At 48.4% G+C, this 20301-nt stretch overlaps 1 protein-coding gene across 3 annotated transcripts in view; it reads left to right on the top strand.

Moving 5' to 3' along the window:
• HORMAD1 (HORMA domain containing 1) overlaps positions 1 to 20301 on the top strand; it is a 172129-nt gene that overhangs the window by 27524 nt on the left and 124304 nt on the right. For all 3 annotated transcript variants that reach the window (XM_063947039.1, XM_063947038.1, XM_063947037.1), the window contains exon 3: positions 4382 to 4526. In XM_063947039.1, the coding sequence (XP_063803109.1) occupies positions 4382 to 4526 (145 nt within the window). The remainder of the gene's footprint in view (positions 1 to 4381; positions 4527 to 20301) is intronic.

Here is a 20301-nt window from a genome sequence, read left to right as displayed (position 1 = left end):
ACAAGTGGCGGTACCGTCTATAGATAGGGCCGTCCTCAAGGAGCCAGCTGACAGGAGGCTGGAAAATATCATATAAAAGTATATACACACATACTGGTGTTATATTGCGACCAGCGATCGCCTCAGCCTGGATGTGCAGAGCTGGGGTGGCTTGGTCGGATTCCCTGACTAAAAATATTGATACCCTTGACAGGGACAGTATTTTATTGACTATAGAGCATTTAAAGGATGCATTTCTATATATGCGAGATGCACAGAGGGATATTTGCACTCTGGCATCAAGAGTAAGTGCGATGTCCATATCTGCCAGAAGATGTTTATGGACACGACAGTGGTCAGGTGATGCAGATTCCAAACGGCACAAAGGTGTATTGCCGTATAAAGGAAGAGGAGTTATTTGGGGTCGGTCCATCGGACCTGGTGGCCACGGCAACTGCTGGAAAATCCACCGTTTTTACCCTAAGTCACATCTCTGCAGAAAAAGACACCGTCTTTTCAGCCTCAGTCCTTTCGTCCCTATAAGAGTCATATTTGCCCAGGGATAGAGGAAAGGGAAGAAGACTGCAGCAGGCAGCCCATTCCCAGGAACAGAAGCCTTCCACCGCTTCTGCCAAGCTCTCAGCATGACGCTGGGACCGTACAGGACCCCTGGATCCTACAAGTAGTATCCCAGGGGTACAGATTGGAATGTCGAAACGTTTCCCCCTCGCAGGCTCCTGAAGTCTGCTTTACCAAGGTATCCCTCCGACAAGGAGGCAGTATGGGAAAAAATTCACAAGCTGTATTCCCAGCAGGTGATAATCAAATTACCCCTCCTACAACAAGGAAAGGGGTATTATTCCACACTATATTGTGGTACTGAAGCCAGAAGGCTAGGTGAGACCTATTCTAAATCTAAAAAAATTTGAACACTTACAAAGGTTCAAATCAAGATGGAGTCACTCAGAGCAGTGATAACGAACCAGGAAGAAGGGGACTATATAGTGTCCCGGGACATCAGGGATGCTTACCTCCATGTCCCAAATTTGCCCTTCTCACTAAGGGTACCTCAGGTTCGTGGTATAGAACTGTCACTGTCAGTTTCAGACGCTGCCGTTTGGATTGTCCACGGCACCCCGGGTCTTTACCAAGGTAATGGCCGAAATGATGATTCTTCTTCGAAGAAAAGGCGTCTTAATTACCCCTTACTTGGACGATCTCCTGATAAGGGCAAAGTCCAGGGAACAGTTGGAGGTCGGAGTAGCACTATCTCGGATACTGCTACAACAGCACGGATGGATTCTAAATATTCCAAAATCGCAGCTGATCCTGACGTGTCTGCTGTGCCTAGGGATGATTCTGGACACAGTCCAGAAAAAGGTGTTTCTCCCGGAAGAGAAAGCCAGGGAGTTATCCGAGCTAGTCAAGAACCTCCTAAAACCAGGAAAAGTGTCAGTGCATCATTGCACAAGGGTCCTGGTAAAAATGGTGGCTTCCTACGAAGCAATTCCATTCGGCAGATTTCACGCAAGAACTTTTCAGTGGGATCTGCTGGACAAATGGTCCGGATCGCATCTTCAGATGCATCAGCGGATAACCCTATATCCAAGGACAAGGGTGTCTCTCCTGTGGTGGTTACAGAGTGCTCATCTTCTAGAGGGCCGCAGATTCGGCATTCAGGATTGGATGCTGGTGACCACGGAGGCCAGCCCGAGAGGCTGGGGAGCAGTCACACAAGGAAAAAATTTCCAGGGAGTGTGATCAAGTCTGGAGACTTTTCTCCACATAAATATACTGGAGCTAAGGGTAAATTTATAATGCTCTAAGCTTAGCAAGACCTCTGCTTCAAGGTCAGCCGGTATTGATCCAGTGGGAAAAACATCACGGCAGTCGCCCACGTAAACAGACAGGGCGGCACAAGAAGCAGGAGGGCAATGGCAAAAACGGCAAGGACTTTTCGCTGGGCGGAAAATCATGTGATAGCACTGTCAGCAGTGTTTCATTCCGGGAGTGGAAACTGGGAAGCAGACTTCCTCAGCAGGCACGACCTCCACCCGGGAGAGTGGAAACTTCATCGGGAAGTTTTTCCACATGATTGTGAACCGTTGGGAAATACCAAAGGTGGACATGATGGCGTCCCGTCTGAACAAAAAACGGGACAGGTATTGCGCCAGGTCAAGAGACCCTCAGGCAATAGCTGTGGACGTTCTGGTAACACCGTGGGTGTACCAGTCGGTGTATGTGTTCCCTCCTCTGCTTCTCATACCTAAGGTACTGAGAATTATAAGACGTAGAGGAGTAAGAACTATACTCATGGCTCCGGATTGGCCAAGAAGGACTTGGTACCCGGAACTTCAAGAGATGCTCACAGAGGACTTATGGCCTCTGCCGCTAAGAAGGGACTTGCTTCAGCAAGTACCATGTCTGTTCCAAGACTTACCGCAGCTGCGTTTGACGGCATGGCGGTGGAACGCCGGATCCTAAGGGAAAAAGGCATTCCGGAAGAGGTCATTCCTACCCTGGTCAAAGCCAGGAAGGAGGTGACCGCACAACATTATCACCACATGTGGCGAAAATATGTTGCGTGGTGTGAGGCCAGGAAGGCCCCACGAAGAAATTTCAACTCGGTCGATTCCTGCATTTCCTGCAAACAGGAGTGTCTATGGGCCTCAAATTGGGGCCCATTAAGGTTCAAATTTCGGCCCTGTCGATTTTCTTCCAGAAAGAATTGGCTTCAGTTCCTGAAGTCCAGAAGTTTGTCAAGGGAGTATTGCATATACAACCCCCTTTTGTGCCTCCAGTGGCACTGTGGGATCTCAACGTAGTTCTGGGATTCCTCAAATCACATTGGTTTAAAACCAGTCAAATCTGTGGATTTGAAGCATCTCACATGAAAAGTGACCATGCTCTTGGCCCTGGCCTGGGCCAGGCGAGTGTCAAATTGGTGGGTTTTTTCTCAAAAAAGCCCATATCTGTTTGTCCATTCGGACAGGGCAGAGCTGCGGACTCGTCCCCAGTTCTCTCCCTAAGGTGGTGTCAGTGTTTCACCTGAACCAGCTTATTGTGGTGCCTTGCGCCTACTAGGGACTTGGAGGACTCCAAGTTGCTGGATGTTGTCAGGGCCCTGAAAGTATAGGTTCCAGGACGGCTGGAGTCAGGAAAACTGACTTGCTGTTATCCTGTATGCACCCAACAAACTGGGTGCTCTTGCTTCTAAGCAGACTATTGCTAGTTGGATGTGTAATACAATTCAGCTTGCACATTCTGTGGCAGGCCTGCCACAGCCAAAATATGTAAATGCCCATTCCACAAGGAAGGTGGGCTCATCTTGGGCGGCTGCCCGAGGGGTCTCGGCTTTACAACTTTGCCGAGCGGCTATTTAGTCAGGGGCAAACACGTTTGTAAAATCCTACAAATTTGATACCCTGGCTAAGGAGGACCTGGAGTTCTCTCATTCGGTGCTGCAGAGTCATCCGCACTCTCCCGCCCGTTTGGGAGCTTTGGTATAATCCCCATGGTCCTTTCAGGAACCCCAGCATCCACTAGGACGATAGAGAAAATAAGAATTTACTTACCGATAATTCTATTTCTCGGAGTCCGTAGTGGATGCTGGGCGCCCATCCCAAGTGCGGATTATCTGCATTACTTGTACATAGTTACAAAAATCGGGTTATTATTGTTGTGAGCCATCTTTTCAGAGGCTCCGCTGTTATCATACTGTTAACTGGGTTCAGATCACAGGTTGTACAGTGTGATTGGTGTGGCTGGTATGAGTCTTACCCGGGATTCAAAATCCTTCCTTATTGTGTACGCTCGTCCGGGCACAGTATCCTAACTGAGGCTTGGAGGAGAGTCATAGGGGGAGGAGCCAGTGCACACCACCTGATCCTAAAGCTTTACTTTTTGTGCCCTGTCTCCTGCGGAGCCGCTATTCCCCATGGTCCTTTCAGGAACCCCAGCATCCACTACGGACTCCGAGAAATAGAATTATCGGTAAGTAAATTCTTATTTTTTGGTATAAAACACGCCGGGAAGTGGAGGCTTTTAAAAGCCACTGCTTAGTAAATAGTACCCACACACTGAGGAACCATCCTTTCACCTACTTGACGCCATACAAAAGCCTTGTGTGATAAATAACATTATTCCTATGTTATACACAAAATCCATCCAAAGTTTTACAGCATCCCCTTTTTTTCAGTTTTTATTGAAATTTAAGCAACCTGAAAAGGTACAAATGTAAGTGGTAAACTGCTGGAGGTTAATAAAAAAAGCTGTTCTGCAGCGATGAAAAAGAGCCTTGCCTAGGGCATGAAGCACTGCTAGCGGACTGCCGAAGACTGGAAGACAGTCTTATGGAACGATGACTAAAAATGAAATCTCTCATTTTTCTCTTATATTTCAGAGTGCAGTAATGATACCCAACACCGTAGCTACAGAACAGCAGTCCTTGGTTCTGGTGAAAAGGCTGCTTGCTATCTCTGTGTCCTGTGTCACGTACCTGAGGGGCTTGTTCCCTGAATATGCCTATGGGACAAGATATCTGGAAGGTAACTTCTTACTGGTTTTCATCACTAGACATTGTTTTAAGCTGCATTGCCACCTAAGTGCATGGCATTTTACTTTGCCCTTTTAAAATGGGTACAGAGGGGCTTTGCGAGTGGGCGGACCAGTCGGAAGACACAATGTCTGTGTTGTGGCTTCTGATAGGGTCTCCTACTCACACTCATAGTCCGCATTATTATGCAGCCCTGTCTGGTTTTGTGAGACGAACCACAGAGTTAGCTGAGGGGACATGGTAGCCACAGAAAAATGCATCCTTTGGGAGAAGAACCTTCTGCCCTGGGACCACAGGAATGCCAGGCTACTAGAGCCTAGAAGTCTGTGCATGCCCACAGGGGGTGGTTACATGCGTCATAATGCATGGCATGTAGATGCCGTGCCAATTTTCCAGGCCCAGATCTTTGGAATACTGTCCGTGGAGAAATGGAGACGTGCTCCGGCAACATAATGGTAAAGAGTCCACAATTGTGTACAGTAAGTTATGGTAAGCCCCAGGAAAACTTTACTTACTAGATCATTTTGCTGTTAGCTAAGATTTTGATTAATTCTGAATGTCGTATGTTTGCACGTATACTTTAATACCGCAGAAACCTCCCCCAGCCCCCTCCCCAACTTTCAAAGAGAAATTTGCATTAGGAGACGTAACTAAAGAGGATCTTCCGCAGATGTAATCTAAAACATGTCACTCACACAAGTCTGAATATAGAGGAAGGAGGTTCAGAAGATGAACTAGAGCAATGGCATCATTATCGAAAGAAAATTGAGCCTCAGCTACAGAATTCTAAATTTAGCCCCTAAATTATTCATTTTCGTTCAAAGCCCCATAGGGATGCATACTAAAAAGGCACAACTTGAGGCTACCGTATGTACAGGTAAGTTCTCACGGGATGTAGCTAATATTCCGGCAGACGAGATCCCCGGCGGTCAGAATATGACGCCGGGATCCCGACCGCAGAGAATAGCGCCACTGCGTCAGGGCTATTTCCACTCGTGAGTGACCACTACACCCATAGAATGGGAATAGAACCAGTGGCGATCGCAGCGAGCCCGCAAGGGGCTTTCTAGTGCTTGCCCCACTGACGGCATTCTGGCGGTCGGAATCCCGGTGTCGGTATACTGACCTCCTTGAGCCTGGCCGCCAGGATTCCATCCCCAACCCGTTCTTACTGCACATCGCCCATACATTGTGCTGGAATGATACAATTTGGCATCACTCCTAATTGAATTGACCCCCAAAAGGGAAACAATTCTTTAAAATGCTTCCAATGAGTATATCATTCTTTGGCATCTGTCTGTGTTCCCTGGGCCAATTATCAAAGTAATGTGCAACAGTTATAATCTGTCCCAGGCTCTAGGCATAAATGCAGAAATAAACTGAACTTTTCCAAGAAGTCACAGGAAGTTGCAGAGCTCATGTGGACACATTTAGCAAGGAGATTACATTTGTCAAACTTAAAACCTATAAATATGACATTTTGCAGAACTAACAGGACGAGTCTGAATGTTTATTTAGTGTTAAGTTTTGCAAGGATAGTAAAGCAAAGAGCAGTGCACGCTTCAGTGATCTCCAGGTCCTGGTACTGCACCTGTCCTGTGTTAAGCTGGCCATACATCAGAAAAATATCGTTCCAACCAGCCAACAAGTTGAAATGATAATCTGGCAGTGTGTGGGAGGAAGCGATAATCAGTCGTTTGCTCCCACATGGCTGAAAAACGTCCAAAAATGGTTGGTTCAACCAGGTGAGAAACTCAAACCTCTTTGCTTTTTCCCAATGAATCGTTCAGTGGTAGGGGGAATTTTTCCCCCAACTGAACAATAAATAAGCGGACACTGGCTGGCGGTGTCCACCTACTTTTCTCACCGTCACCACTGACATTGCCTGTGAGAACTGCCGGTGCCACTATTGCTGCTGCCTATCCGTTTCCTGTCCCGGGGAACCGCTAGAACGGCTGCTCAGTCAGTGGTGTGAGATCACACCACTCTAGACTGGAGCGGCAGTGACAAGGAGAGACAGGTCAGGCATATGCTGCCCCTGAGACAGGGAGCTGTGCGCTGGCAGCAGCCACTTCTGCAGGAGAGACAGCAGCAGCCACATCTATCGGCCAGCACCATGCAACACCCCCCCACCCCACCTCCTTACTGCCGCCACTGATCACCTCGCACCCCCTCCCCCCATGTACATCTGGCACTGTGCACCTCGCTCCCAGTACCCACCAGCAGCAGCTCAGCAGAGTGTACCTGTGTAATTGTATTTAATATATCTGACCTAATGAGGTTATAATTACGTTGGTATTAGAAATAAACACAATTAGACAGTCTAACTTAACCACAAATCGTTTATGCAGCCTAAATGAACGAGGATTGAATCTGAAGGGCCCCATACACTACAACAATGGGGGTCATTCCGACCCGATCGCTCGCTGCAGTTTATCGCAGCGCAGCGATCGGGTCGGAACTGCACATGTGCCGGCGCCGCAGATCAGCGTGCATTGTCGGAAGCGGGGCCAAACCTGACAGGTTTTAGCCCCGTTTACGACAATCTCAATCCGACTTTCAAAAAAGTCGGATTGAGATGAGGAGACTAGTGGTGCTGCGGGCGGCGCAGAGATCGGCGGCCGGAGAAGGCTGCGGGGGGACATGTCTGCGACGACGGGGAGAGGCACTGCAGGGAGAGAGGTGCCAGCCACCGATCTCTGCTCCCCCCGCCGCAGACTTGTCCCCCGCAGCTTGCTCCCCCTGCCGCCGTCCCGCTCACGGCCGCCGCCGCCATCTGCACCGCTGCTGTCAGCGCATCTGCAGCCGCTGACAGCGGCAGCACAGGACCTGTGTACGGCCAAATCCGACAGTCGGATTTGCCCGTCCATTGAATAGGGGTTGTCGGGTCCATTCCGACAACTGCATGTCAGAATGGACCCAACTCTTATTGAATATACCCCAAAGTGGAGACGGATAAAGAGAGACAAAGCACCAGCCAATCAGCTCCTATCATTTTTCAAACACAGCCTGTGACATGGCAGATAAAGCTGATTGGCTGGGACTTTATCACTCTTTATCCGTCTGCAATTTATCTCTTGTTAAGGCTTAGCCTTAATACATTTGGGCCTAGAACTGGCAAGTTGCCAAAGGCTTAAAGAACTACAGAGAAAGTGAACACACTGTTATTTCACTTAAGCTGGGTACACGGAGTGACGGGCATTTGTTCTGACATCGGAACCAATGTCCGTCAGCCCAGATTGCCGGTACACATTGTAACAATGTTAATGAAGGACGGAACAATCATGTTCCGTCCTTTATTAGCATACTACAGGATGCTAGCGATATCATGAGGTGTGGTGGCAGCATCACAGTGTTCGTAATGTAAACAGGATAACGATGATAGTTTACAAATAGATCACTCATTTCTAATATTTATTATTTTAAAAATGTAAAAAAAAATCACTGAAAAATATCTAAAAAAAAATAAAGTTATTTTCTCTTTCATCCATCTGGGGGACGCTGCGCCGTTACTTGTGGGTTAGAGGTGTGTGGTTGTGGAGTTTGGCACAGAACTATTAAGAACTGACCCCTCCCCCCCTCTAACCCCTCCCATCTCCTTCCTGCCTAGCCAGCACCTCAGTTTTAGTTTTGTGCCTGTGGAGTACAGACACAGATTTTTCTCTCTGAAGATTTTAGTTAGGTATTTTATTATTTTATCACTTGGAGTGCCTAGTCCCTGTATACAGGTGACAGGTGCTACTAGAGTGGGGTTAGCTAGAGATTCCCACTCTGTTCTGCCGCTGGAAGCCACCACACTTCGGTCACTGGGGCTGGATTCCTGTTCCTAAGAAGTCGGCAGTGAGGAGGTACAGGATAGACACAATCTGTCTCTGACAGTATTGGTCTATCCTTCCTATATAATATAGAATATATATTTATTACTATGTCCTTCATATTCATATTTATACTTGTGTGCCTCTCCCCCCCCCCCCCTCCGCTCTCTCTCTGGAGGTGAGCGTTGGAGTGCAGTAACATATTCCTCTGTGTTTTGACTGAAGGAAAGGGGAAGAGAGTGGTGAGTCACTCTCCGGGGGATCGCTAGAGGCTGCCCGCACAGAGCCGCTGTATGTAGCGGTGTGCGGGAGCCACTGCCCGATCAGAGCCGCTGTATATAGCGGTGTGCGGGAGCCACTGCCCGATCAGAGCCGCTGGGGAGCCGCTGGATGTAGCAGTGAGCAGGAGAAGCAGGCTTCCGGCTATAGCAGGGGGACGCGGCGCTTACTTCAAAAGGACGGATTCCCGCCCTGCACTGCCTTGCGCGCCCTCCCGGCCAGCGTCTGCAAAGCACCGGGCACCATCTTCTACGGAGACAGTACGAGGGGCGCTGTGCAGCACACACCTAACAGCAAGTATACTTTGGGGGCATAGTGTTACTCTACACTTGTAATGAGAGTTAACAGATTTAATTTTTGCACAAATTACTCTACTGAGCTTATAGTTCGTTTGTAGTGCACTTGTTTTAAAAAATAAATAAAAATAAATAAATAAATAAAATAAAATAAAGAATAAATAAAGTTTAATTATGTCAATACGTCAGAAGGATCTACAAAGAGGAAAGACATCCTCGGTGGTTATTTTTCTGCTTACAATGTGAGTCAAGACTAGCTAAGGGTAAAGCGGATGCTGATACCCTCTGTGCTTCATGCTCTGGTGCATCTGTGGTGATCCAACAGGGAGGTTCCGCGGATCAGTCTATGTCTGCTTGGGCCAGACACATCTGGTGTGGGCTTAAAATGTGGGCAGATGTCTTGCTGATTTAATTCAATCCCAAAACAAGTTTGTAAACTCTGCCGGCAGTTCTTCTGCTACAAAACGGCCATAGCCGTTACCGCTATAACTTTCTGGGGGAGGAGTTGGAGTAATTCCCATTGGAGGTTCTGATTGACACAGCGCATGTGCTGTCTGCATGCACCTAGAACAATGTTCAGGTGTAGTTTTTATAAAAAGGGGAAGTAGACCCAGAGTGTGGCGAGATTTCGGTCTGGGAAGATGACTTTTCTACTAGCTCAGCTGTTAGATTGCTGATAGACTCCATCCGTCACCTTAATAACAGGGATATTTTAAAGGAGCCTGACTTAAGCCGGATTCTCGTTTCCAAGCCCCTACGGCATAAAAATTTCTATATCCTTTTACAGAGGGAGGATATCAGATTTTGGGAAACAGGCCAAAAGGTAGACGTTCCCATTTCAAATTTAGCAGGAACTACGGTTATTCCTTCTGTACAGTCTGTGACGTTGAAAGATCCTACAGATAGGAAGATTGAAGCAATGCCTAAATCTGTTTTCTTTATCAGGTGTTTCTCTTCACCCACTTTTAGCTGGCGCTTGGGTCCTCAAGGCCGCGGATGACTGACTAGCACAGGTCATCTCTGGAAGGTAGTCTAACGATCCATCGGAAGCCATTCAGTTAACAGAACAGATTTCAGAAGGTTCTTACTTATGTGGGTGAGGCCTTGGTTGATCCTGCTGCACTACAATCCCGTATTTCTGCCTTGACCGTGACAACAAGACGGTCTCTTTGGTCTCGGGTTTGGAATGACGATTTTGACTCCAAACAGACCTTGTCGGCGGTACCCTTTGAAGGTGAGTACTCTTTAGGTCGGAATCAAAGAAGATTATCTCACATTCTACAGAAGGAACCCCTTTCTTCCAGTTGCTCCTCCGAAACCGAATTCTACAAGGTTTCGGTACTTTCATATACAGGGGATACCCTCGAAGGGAGGCATTCAGAGGTAGACGTAAACCTGCCAACAAACCTACTGCATGACGGTTCACGATCCTCGGAGGAGTCAGTGACGGTTGAGACTCGGTTACTACAGTTCAAAGAAGGGTGGTTCCTATCGAGACCAGATCGGTGGGTGACGGAGGTCATATCCAGAGAATATTTGTTAGATCACGAGGAACCAGTCCCATATCGGGTGTTCATCACACCTCTTTCATATGGTTCCTTCGGACGTCGAGCTCTTCATCATGCAACAGCCATTTTGCTTACGAAATGAAGTAATTCTTCTAGGTCCCGCTCGGCAGAGAGGTCGGGATTTTACTCGTGGACAAACTGGAGGGTTCATTGCAACCCAGAAGTTCAAAATGGAATCCATCCTCTCGGTTATTGTCGCCAAGGAAACGGGGATATTTGGCCTAATTGGACGTAAGACGCCTATCTGCTTGTTTCTATTTGGACGGGTCATCAATCTCTTCTGAGATTCGCGGTCGGCCTTGACATTTTCAGTTTCAGGCAGGGAATCAACATTATTCTGTATTTGGGTAATCTGTTGATCAAGGCAGGGTGGATTCTTCATCAGAACTTGCGTCTCGCTATGGAGTCTCTGCGGTCATTCGGATGAATAATTTATTGTCTGAAGTCATCTTTGCTTCCTTCCCGGAAGATGATGTTTCTGGGACTTTTATTCGACACCAACAACCAGAACAGTGGTTCTTCCTCAGGACAAGATTCAGGACATACAGTCCAGAATTCGAACATGGCTACATTTACCGGTGGTTTCGGTTCTCCGTTGCATGCAAGTGAGACAAGATGGTGGCAACCTTCAAGGCAGTTCCATATGCCACGTTTCAGACTCGACCCTTTTCAGACTCAGATTCTCAACTGTTGGACTCGGACAGGGCCTCATCTCGAATTACTGTTGGTCCGCGTGTCTGTACAGACTCGTCAGTCGCTTCGCTGGGGGTTTCACAGATACAATTTGACCAAAGTAGTTCCGTTCACAATTTGGTCTTGGGTGATGGTCACCACAAACACCGGCCTCAGAGGTTGGGGGGCGGTGTTTCAGACTCATCACTTTCAGGGACTCTGGACCAGTCAAGAGTTAAAGTTGCAGATCAGCATCTTGGAGTTAAGGACAATCCGGTATGCACTACTTCGGATTCAAACCATGGTTCAAGGTCATCCAGTGCGGATTCAGTCCCACAGCGCATCAGCAGTTGCTTACATAAACAAGGAAGGAGGTACTCGAAGCTGATCCGCAATGAACGAAGTCGCTCAGACTCTCACATGGGCGGAACATTGGTTCCTGGCCATATTCGCGATTCATATTCCAGAAATCGAGAACTGGGAAGCGGATTTCTTAAGCCGTCACACGATGCATCCGGGAGAGTGGGAGTTTCACCAGGAGGTGTTTCTGACTCTAGTAGCCCGGTGGGGGTTGCCCGATGTAGATCTGATGGCGTCTCGTCTCAATAATAATCTTCCTCTCTACGGGTCGCGTACTCAGGACCCTCAAGCAATTCTAATCGATGCACTGACAGCACCGTGGCACTTTCAACTGGGATATGTGTTTCCACCATTTCCACTGATTCCACGTCTGCTTAAACACATTCAGTAAGAAGGTCTCCCAATCATTTGGGTAGCCTCAGCTTGGCCACGCTGACAGTGGTACATTCTTCGTCACAATATGGTCGTCGAGGAACCTTTCCGACTCCCTCTGTGTCCGGATCTTCTGATTCAAGGACCAGGTCACCACCCAGGTTGGGTCGGCTGGCTTTGACGATTTGGTTCTTGAACCCAACCTTTTAAGGGAAAAGGGTTTTTTTCTCGTCTTGTTGTGTAAACGATGACTCAGGCTAAAAAAACGGTGACTTCTAGAGTATACCACCGAGTGTAGCGTATTTACTTTGATTGGTGTGAAAAGCGTGGTTTAACACCGGATTTGTTTCGTATTCCTCGTCGGTTATACTTCCTTCAGGAGGGTCTCAATAAGGGGCTAAGACTTCTTCACTGAAGGGTCAAGTTTCTGACTTATCGGTTCTTTCTTTCTAAAGAGACTGGCTATCTTTCCAGAAGTTCAGACGTTCCTTCAGGGAGTTCTTCGGATTCAGCCACCTTTTGTTCCTCTGGTTCCTGCTTGGGACTGTAACTTAGTCTTTACGGCTCTTCAGTATTCTCCATTTGAACTATTTGGAATCTGTAAAATTGCGGTATCTAACGTTCAAAAGTTGTCTTCCTATTGACAATTGCCTCCGCAGGACGAGTGTCTGCATGGACAGCTCTTTCTTGCAGACCACCCTTGTTGAGGTTTCATGATAGCCGGGTGATTCTGCGAACAAAAACCTTCCTTCCTTACGAAAGTTGTGTCAGCGTTTCATCTAAATTAGGACATTGTCCTTCCAGCGTTTACTGCTTCTCCTTCCGGGGAGGATTCCCATTTGGCTCTCTTAGATATGCTTAGGGCCTTACGGATTTATTTTAGTGATGAGCGGATTCGGTTTTACTCGGTTTTACTCGGTTTTACTCGGTTCTCAAAACGGCATCTTATTGGCTCACGGATGTCACGTGTTTTGGATAGCCAATAAGATGCCGTTTTGAGAACCGAGTAAAACCGAGTAAAACCGAGTAAAACCGAACCTCGCTCATCACTAATTTATTTATCTTGTCCAAATCCTGTCTGTCGTACGGCTGCATTGTTAGTTTTTAATTGATGCGCCCAAAACGAGATTGGCCGGCTTCCAAGAACACAGTGGCTCGTTGGGTGATATCGCCATAAAAACAGTTTTCTGATATTTCAGTTTCTGAATCGATTCCAGCTCATTCGAGTTGGAGCTTCTTGGGCTGCTCGCGGGAATGCATCTATTGAGCAGCTATGTAGGGCGGCGACTTGGTCGTCTGTGCATACGGTTCAAAAAGGGTTTACCGTTTTTTTTCATATTTTCAATTTGGAAACTGCCTCTGTTGGGCGTCAAAATTTTACGGACGGCTATGCCGTCTACTTCTCCCTCCTCTCATTAGCTTGCTTTGGGAAATCCCACAAGTAACGGCGCAGCGTCCCCCAGATGGATGAAAGAGAAATAGGGATTTTTGTTTACTTACCGTAAAATCTCTTTCTCTGATTCCATCTGGGGGACGCTGCGATCCCTCCCATATGGTTGTCTGGTTTAACCAGTAAATTTTTGCGGTCTATCTCCTTTGGCTTGGCTAAACGTTAACTGAGGTGCTGGCTGGGCAGGAAGGAGATGGGAGGGGTTAGAGGGGGGGAGGGGTCAGTTCTTAATAGTTCTGTGCCAAACTCCACAACCACACACCTCTAACCCACAAGTAACGGCGCAGCGTCCCCCAGATGGAATCAGAGAAAGAGATTTTACGGTAAGTAAACAAAAATCCCTATTTCTCTTACGTCCTTGGGGATACTGGGAATCGATTTAGTACCATGGGGTATAGACAGGTCCACTAGGAGCCTTGACCACTTTAAGAGTCTTTGGATGTTGTGAGGGCGTTGATGGTGTACGTAATGAGGACAGCTCCCAGGCACCCACAGGAAGGGGTTAGGGATAGGCTGTGGGGAGGTAGGGTTAGGGTTAGGCTGTGGGAAGATGGGGTTAGGGTTAGGCACCACCGGAGAGGGTCAAGGGCCCTACACACTGGCAGATCACACTGCACGATATGACCGTTCTCGTTCATTAATTAACGAGAACTCGTTCATATCATTCAGTGTGGAGGCATGAACGATGTGCGACCCCGCGCTCGTTAATCGTTGGTGCCCAGACGCTTACGCATGCAGGCCAATATGGACAATCTCGTCCGTATCACCATGCACTGCTAGGGAGCCGGGTGACAGGGGAGTGAAGAAACCTCACTCCCCCCGTTACCTCCCCCCCGCCGCCGGGTCACCCGTCGGCTGTATCCACCGTCAGGCAACTCGGTGGAGGATCGCCGAGTCTGTAGGGGGCATTAGGGTTAGGGGGGGGGGGGGGGGGGGGGATTTAGTGTCAGGTTGCAGAAAAGGAAAGTTAAGGGGTTTGGAGATTAGGGATAGAGCACTTACCTACTAGATGTCAGGATCCTGAGCGTTGGGATGCTGCTGTCGCATCCCAAGTGACGGGATCCCGACACTGTCCCTGCACTAACAAATGAGGAATTTCCCAAGCATTCTGAAGCTTGGCCCCAGTAGCTGGTGTTATCCATTGTAGCCTAAGGACTACTTAGCAACATCCCAAGTAATCCTTTCTGGCAGTGGCTGCTTGCACAGGCGTAGTCAGCAGCGTGGCCAGTTCCCCAACCTGGAAATAAAAGGATGAATCACTTTATTATTATTATTATTATCCTTTATTTATATGGCGCCACAAGGGTTCCGCAGCGCCCAATTACAGAGTACATAAACAAATAATCAAACAAGAAAACAGCAACTTACAGTTGACGACAATATAGGACAAGTACAGGGTAAATAAACATAGCTACATCAGCAGATGACACTGGAATAAGTATCAGGTGGCAGAAGACTGCTGGATTTGGTGCAGTTGAAGATTATTAAAGTAAGAAAAGGGTAAGCACATGAGGGAAGAGGGCCCTGCTCGTGAGAGCTTACATTCTAACGGGGAGGGGTAGACAGACAGGGGTGAGAAAGATGGGGTACATAGAGAGCGTGGAACAGAGGTTTAGGATGAGATTTGGCTGGGTTTGGTGTAGAAGTGGGTCTTGAGAGCCCGTTTGAAGTTTTGTAGAGAGGTGGAGAGTCTGAGGGGGAGAGGTAGGGAATTCCAGAGAAGTGGTGCAGCGCGTGAAAGGTGGGAGGAAGTAATCCGTAGGCAGGAGAGTCGGCGAGCATTAGCAGAGCGAAGAGGACGGGTGGGAGTGTAAAGCGAGATAAGATCAGAGATGTAGATGGGAGAGGAGTGGGTGAGGGCTTTGTAAGCAAGTGTGAGAAGCTTGAAATGGATTCTGAAAGGGAAGGGGAGCCAGTGAAGGTCTAGTAAGAGAGGAGAGGTGGACGTAGTGCGTTTGGTGAGGAAAATGAGCCGGGCAGCAGCATTGAGGATAGATTGGAGTGGAGAGAGGTATTTGTCAGGAATGCCAGTCAGGAGGAGATTACAGTAGTCCAGTCTGGAGATGACCAGTGAGTGGATAAGAGTCTTAGTAGCATCCTGGGTCAGAAAGGGTCTGATCCTGGAAATATTTTTTAGATGAAAACGGCAGGTTTGTGAGAGGTGCTGAATGTGAGGTTTGAAGGAGAGGGAGAAGTCAAGGATTACTCCAAGACAGCGCACTTGGAGGGTAGAGGAGATAGTAGTGCCATCAATAGATAATGAGATTGTAGGAGGTGTGGTTATGCGGGAGGGAGGGAAGATGATCAGCTCGGTCTTAGACATGTTAAGTTTAAGAAAGCGCTGGGACATCCAGGAAGAGATAGCAGAGAGACAGTTGGAGATACGAGTGAGGAGAGTAGGGGAGAGGTCTGGAGAGGAAAGATAGATTTGAGTGTCATCAGCATAAAGATGATATTGGAATCCAAAAGAACTAATGAGCTTACCTAGTGAGGACGTATAGAGAGAGAAGAGAAGAGGACCAAGGACAGAACCTTGGGGTACCCCTACAGTTAGTGGAAGTGAGGGGGAGGTGGAGTCATGAGAGGAGACAGAGAATGAACGATTAGAAAGGTAGGACGACAACCAAGAGAGGGCAGTGTCACGCAGACCAATGGAGTGAAGGATTTGCAGTAGGAGAGGATGGTCCACAGTGTCAAAAGCAGCAGAGAGATCAAGTAGAATAAGTAGAGAGTAGTGTCCCTTAGATTTAGCAGCATGGAGGTCATTGCATACTTTTGTAAGGGCTGTTTCAGTGGAGTGGAGAGGACGGAAGCCAGATTGGAATGGGTCAAGCAGTGAGTGTGAGGAAAGAAAGGAAGTAAGGCGGTTGTAGACAATACGCTCAAGGAGTTTGGAGGCAAAAGGGAGGAGAGAGATGGGTCAGTAGTTGGAGAGAGTGTTTGGATCAAGGGTAGGTTTTTTAAGAATAGGAGAGATGAGTGCATGCTTGAAGGCAGAGGGGACAGTGCCTGATGATAGGGAGAGATTGAGAAGGTGGGAAAGATGGGAACAAGCAGAAGAAGAGAGGTAGCGGAGGAGGCGGGAGGGGATAGGGTCAAGTGGGGAGGTGGTGAGGGGACAGGAACGAATGAGGGCCATGACTTCCTCTCCAGATGCATGGGAGAAAGATGACAGAGTTGGTGCGAGGGATAGGGAGGGTTGGTAAGGGATGGGAGAAGGCTGGTTACTGATGGTCTGGTGTGATGTGATGTCCTGACGTATGGAGTCAATTTTGGATGTGAAGTAAGTGGCAAAGTCAAGAGCAGAGAGTGAGGAAGGGAGACGAGGTGGAGGTGGGCAGAGGAGTGAGTTGAGAGTGGCAAAGAGGCGCCGGGGGTTGGAAGACTGGGAGGAGATGAGGTTCTTGAAGTATGACTGTTTAGCAAGAGAAAGGGCAGCACTGAAGGATGAAAGCATAAGTTTGAAATGGAGGAAGTCTGCCTTAGAGCGTGATTTCCTCCAGTGTCGCTCAGCAGTACGTGAGCATTTTTGCAGATATCTGGTGCATTTGGTGTGCCAGGGTTGAGGTGTTAATTTGCGAGGGTGAATAGTGGTTGGTGGAGCAACAGAGTCAAGAGCAGAAGTAAGGGAAGCATTGTATGTGGAAGTGGCTTGTTCAGGGCATGAGAGAGAGGGAATAGGAGAGAGAAGTGAGTCAAACAGGGAGGAAAGGAATGTGGTGTCAATAGCTTCAATGTTACGCTTAGTGATGGTAGCCTTAGGAGGTAGAGATGGGGAAGTCGAGAGAGATAGGTTAAAGGAGAGCAGGTGGTGGTCAGAGAGGGGAAATGGGGAGTTGGAAAAATCAGAAATATCACAGCGGTGAGTGAAGACCAGATCCAGTGAGCTGCCATTCACATGGGAGGGTGAGGAGGTCCACTGGGAGAGACCAAGTGAAGAGGTGAGGTTAAGGAGTTTAGAGGCAGGGGATTGTGTGGGGATGTCAATAGGGATGTTGAAATCGCCTAGAATAATGGTGGGAATGTCAGAAGAGAGGAAGTGAGGAAGCCAGGAAGCAAAGTTGTCGATGAATTTGGAAGCAGTGCCAGTGGGGCGGTAAATGACAGCTACTCTAAGATGGACTGGTTGGAAGAGGCGTATGGCGTGGACCTCAAATGTAGAGAATATAAGGGATGGTTCTGGTGGTATGAGTTGGTAGGAGTAACTAGAAGGTAAAAGGACCCCAACACCACCCCCATGGCGACCCCCAGGTCGGGGTGTGTGTGTGAATGTGAGGCCCCCAGCAGAGAGAGCAGCAGCAGAAGTAGTGTCAGAGGGTGTAATCCAAGTTTCAGTATTGGCTAGTAGTATAAACTTTACGTTTATACATCGCAGGGACGGGCCCCTATCGGAGATCCTGTCCCTATATTGTGATGTATGGTAAATTGGGGCGATACTTCATTTCTTTTTGTGGTGAAAAAAAACATAAAAAATGATGGAAATGCATTATCATATTATCAGCATTATATATATTTTTTAAATGTTTAAATATCTTGTCTTAGGTATAATTTCTCTGACGTCCTAGTGGATGCTGGGAACTCCGTAAGGACCATGGGGAATAGCGGCTCCGCAGGAGACTGGGCACAACTAAAGAAAGCTTTAGGTCACCTGGTGTGCACTGGCTCCTCCCACTATGACCCTCCTCCAAGCCTCAGTTAGATTTTGTGCCCGGCCGAGGTTGGATGCACACTAGGGGCTCTCCTGAGCTTCTAGAAAGAAAGTATAGAATTAGGTTTTTTATTTTCAGTGAGACCTGCTGGCAACAGGCTCACTGCAGCGAGGGACTAAGGGGAGAAGAAGCGAACCTGCCTGCTTGCAGCCAGCTTGGGCTTCTTAGGCTACTGGACACCATTAGCTCCAGAGGGATCGACCGCAGGCCCAGCCTTGGTGTTCGGTCCCGGAGCCGCGCCGCCGTCCCCCTTACAGAGCCAGAAGCAAGAAGAGGTCCGGAAAATCGGCGGCAGAAGACATCAGTCTTCACCAAGGTAGCGCACAGCACTGCAGCTGTGCGCCATTGCTCCTCATACACACTTCACACTCCGGTCACTGAGGGTGCAGGGCGCTTGGGGGGGGCGCCCTGAGCAGCAATAAAAACACCTTGGCTGGCAAAAATACCACAATATATAGCCCCAGAGGCTATCTATGTGGTAAATACCCCTGCCAGAATCCAGAAAAAAGCGGGAGAAAAGTCCGCGAAAAAGGGGCGGAGCTATCTCCCTCAGACACACTGGCGCCATTTTCTCTTCACAGTGCAGCTGGAAGAAAGCTCCCCAGGCTCTCCCCTGTAGTTTTCAGGCTCAAAGGGTTAAAAAGAGAGGGGGGCACTAAATTTAGGCGCAATATTATATATACAAGCAGCTATTGGGTGTCAGGAATCGACTTACCAGGCTGACATCCGTCCGCCGCTGCGGACTCCGTCCCGGCTCCCTGCGGTCACCGGTCGCCTATGCCCCTGCCATGGGTCATCGTCTGGATCCTGGGGGCACTGCTGAGACAGCAGGCGTGTAGCGCGCCGCGTCCCCGCTGGGCCGCGGCGTGGGCGCCGCCATGACAGTCTGCAATAGCCAGTATGCTGCGGCCAATCCGGTGCGTGGCCGCACCCACCTTTCCTGCACTCATCCAATCCCTGCGTACCATGGGGTATATAGGAGGCTACCGGTACAGCTCACAGGCATCCTGGACTTTGTGTCTATCTGCGACCTACATGAAAGGATCGGTTCCTGTCTCTCCTGAGTTCCTGGTTCTCTGCTAAGAACATTATACTCCTGGTTACTCTGCATTCTCCCGTGGAACTTCAAGGCTCAGCAATACCTGCAACCTGCATAAGGCTTCACACTCATCACCACCTTGTGTGCTTCAGCCTGCAGTTGAAGACAAACTCCAGGTGCGTTCATTTCCTCCACCTGTGACACAGCTTGCTGCTGCCAGTGCCCATCACCTGCACTGTGAGTCGGTCTCCTGCTTATGCTCAGGTTTGCCATATCATCTACTGCCTAGTTTCCCGTTTTAACCCTGCACTGGTTTCCAAGCCAGAACCATTCCATAAGACATTCTGCTCTTCTGATTTATATTCTGGATATTATTTCTCAAATTCATTTATCATTCATTTGCCATAGACTTTCAGATTCATTACTGAGTGATTGACTTTTTTCACCTGTTATTATTGTTTCTGCTGCAATAACTGTTATACATCTGCCTAATAAAAATACCTTTGCGCACATGCGCAGGAACGTTATTCAACCTCCTCGTTTCCTTCCTTCCACCTCCACTGACCCACTAGCGCCCCCTCCGGGGACACAGACCGAACACAATCTGACAGTAAGTCCAGGATCGATGGACTCGGATGGTGGACGGAGTGTGGGGTCAGAGGCCTTGCAAGATCTGGTCTCCCGTCTGGATGGTCAAGAGGTTGCGCAGCAGCAGATGTTTCACTTTCTACAAGGGATGTCCTCCCGATTGGATACACTGCAGCAATCCCTGCCCAGTGTACTTTCACCTACTGTTCCAGTTACTCCAGCACCTGCCAGTGCTGTAAATTCTTCTACGTCGGCTGCATCAGTTCCAGTATCACGCCTGCACCTGCCCGTGCCGAGCAAATATGATGGCAGTCCTAAACTATGTCGCGGCTTTCTCAATCAGTGTGAAATACAGTTTGAGTTATTGCCACATAACTTTCCCACACCAAGGTCCAAGGTTGCCTACATCATTTCCTTACTCTCTGGTTCTGCTCTGAGTTGGGTGTCTCCTCTGTGGGAACGTGCTGACCCTCTGATCAACAACTACTCAGACTTCGTGTCAACCTTTAGACGGATCTTTGACGAACCTGGTCGAGCAACATCAGCTTCGGCAGACCTGATCCAACTTCGTCAAGGTAACCGAAGCATGGGACAATATGTCATCCAGTTCCAGACGTTG

This window comes from Pseudophryne corroboree, chromosome 12 (genome assembly GCF_028390025.1).
Source record: "Pseudophryne corroboree isolate aPseCor3 chromosome 12, aPseCor3.hap2, whole genome shotgun sequence".
Lineage (NCBI taxonomy): Eukaryota > Metazoa > Chordata > Amphibia > Anura > Myobatrachidae > Pseudophryne > Pseudophryne corroboree.
The sequence above is the reverse complement of the archived record's forward strand: the minus strand, read 5'-3'. Positions and strand labels throughout refer to the sequence as shown.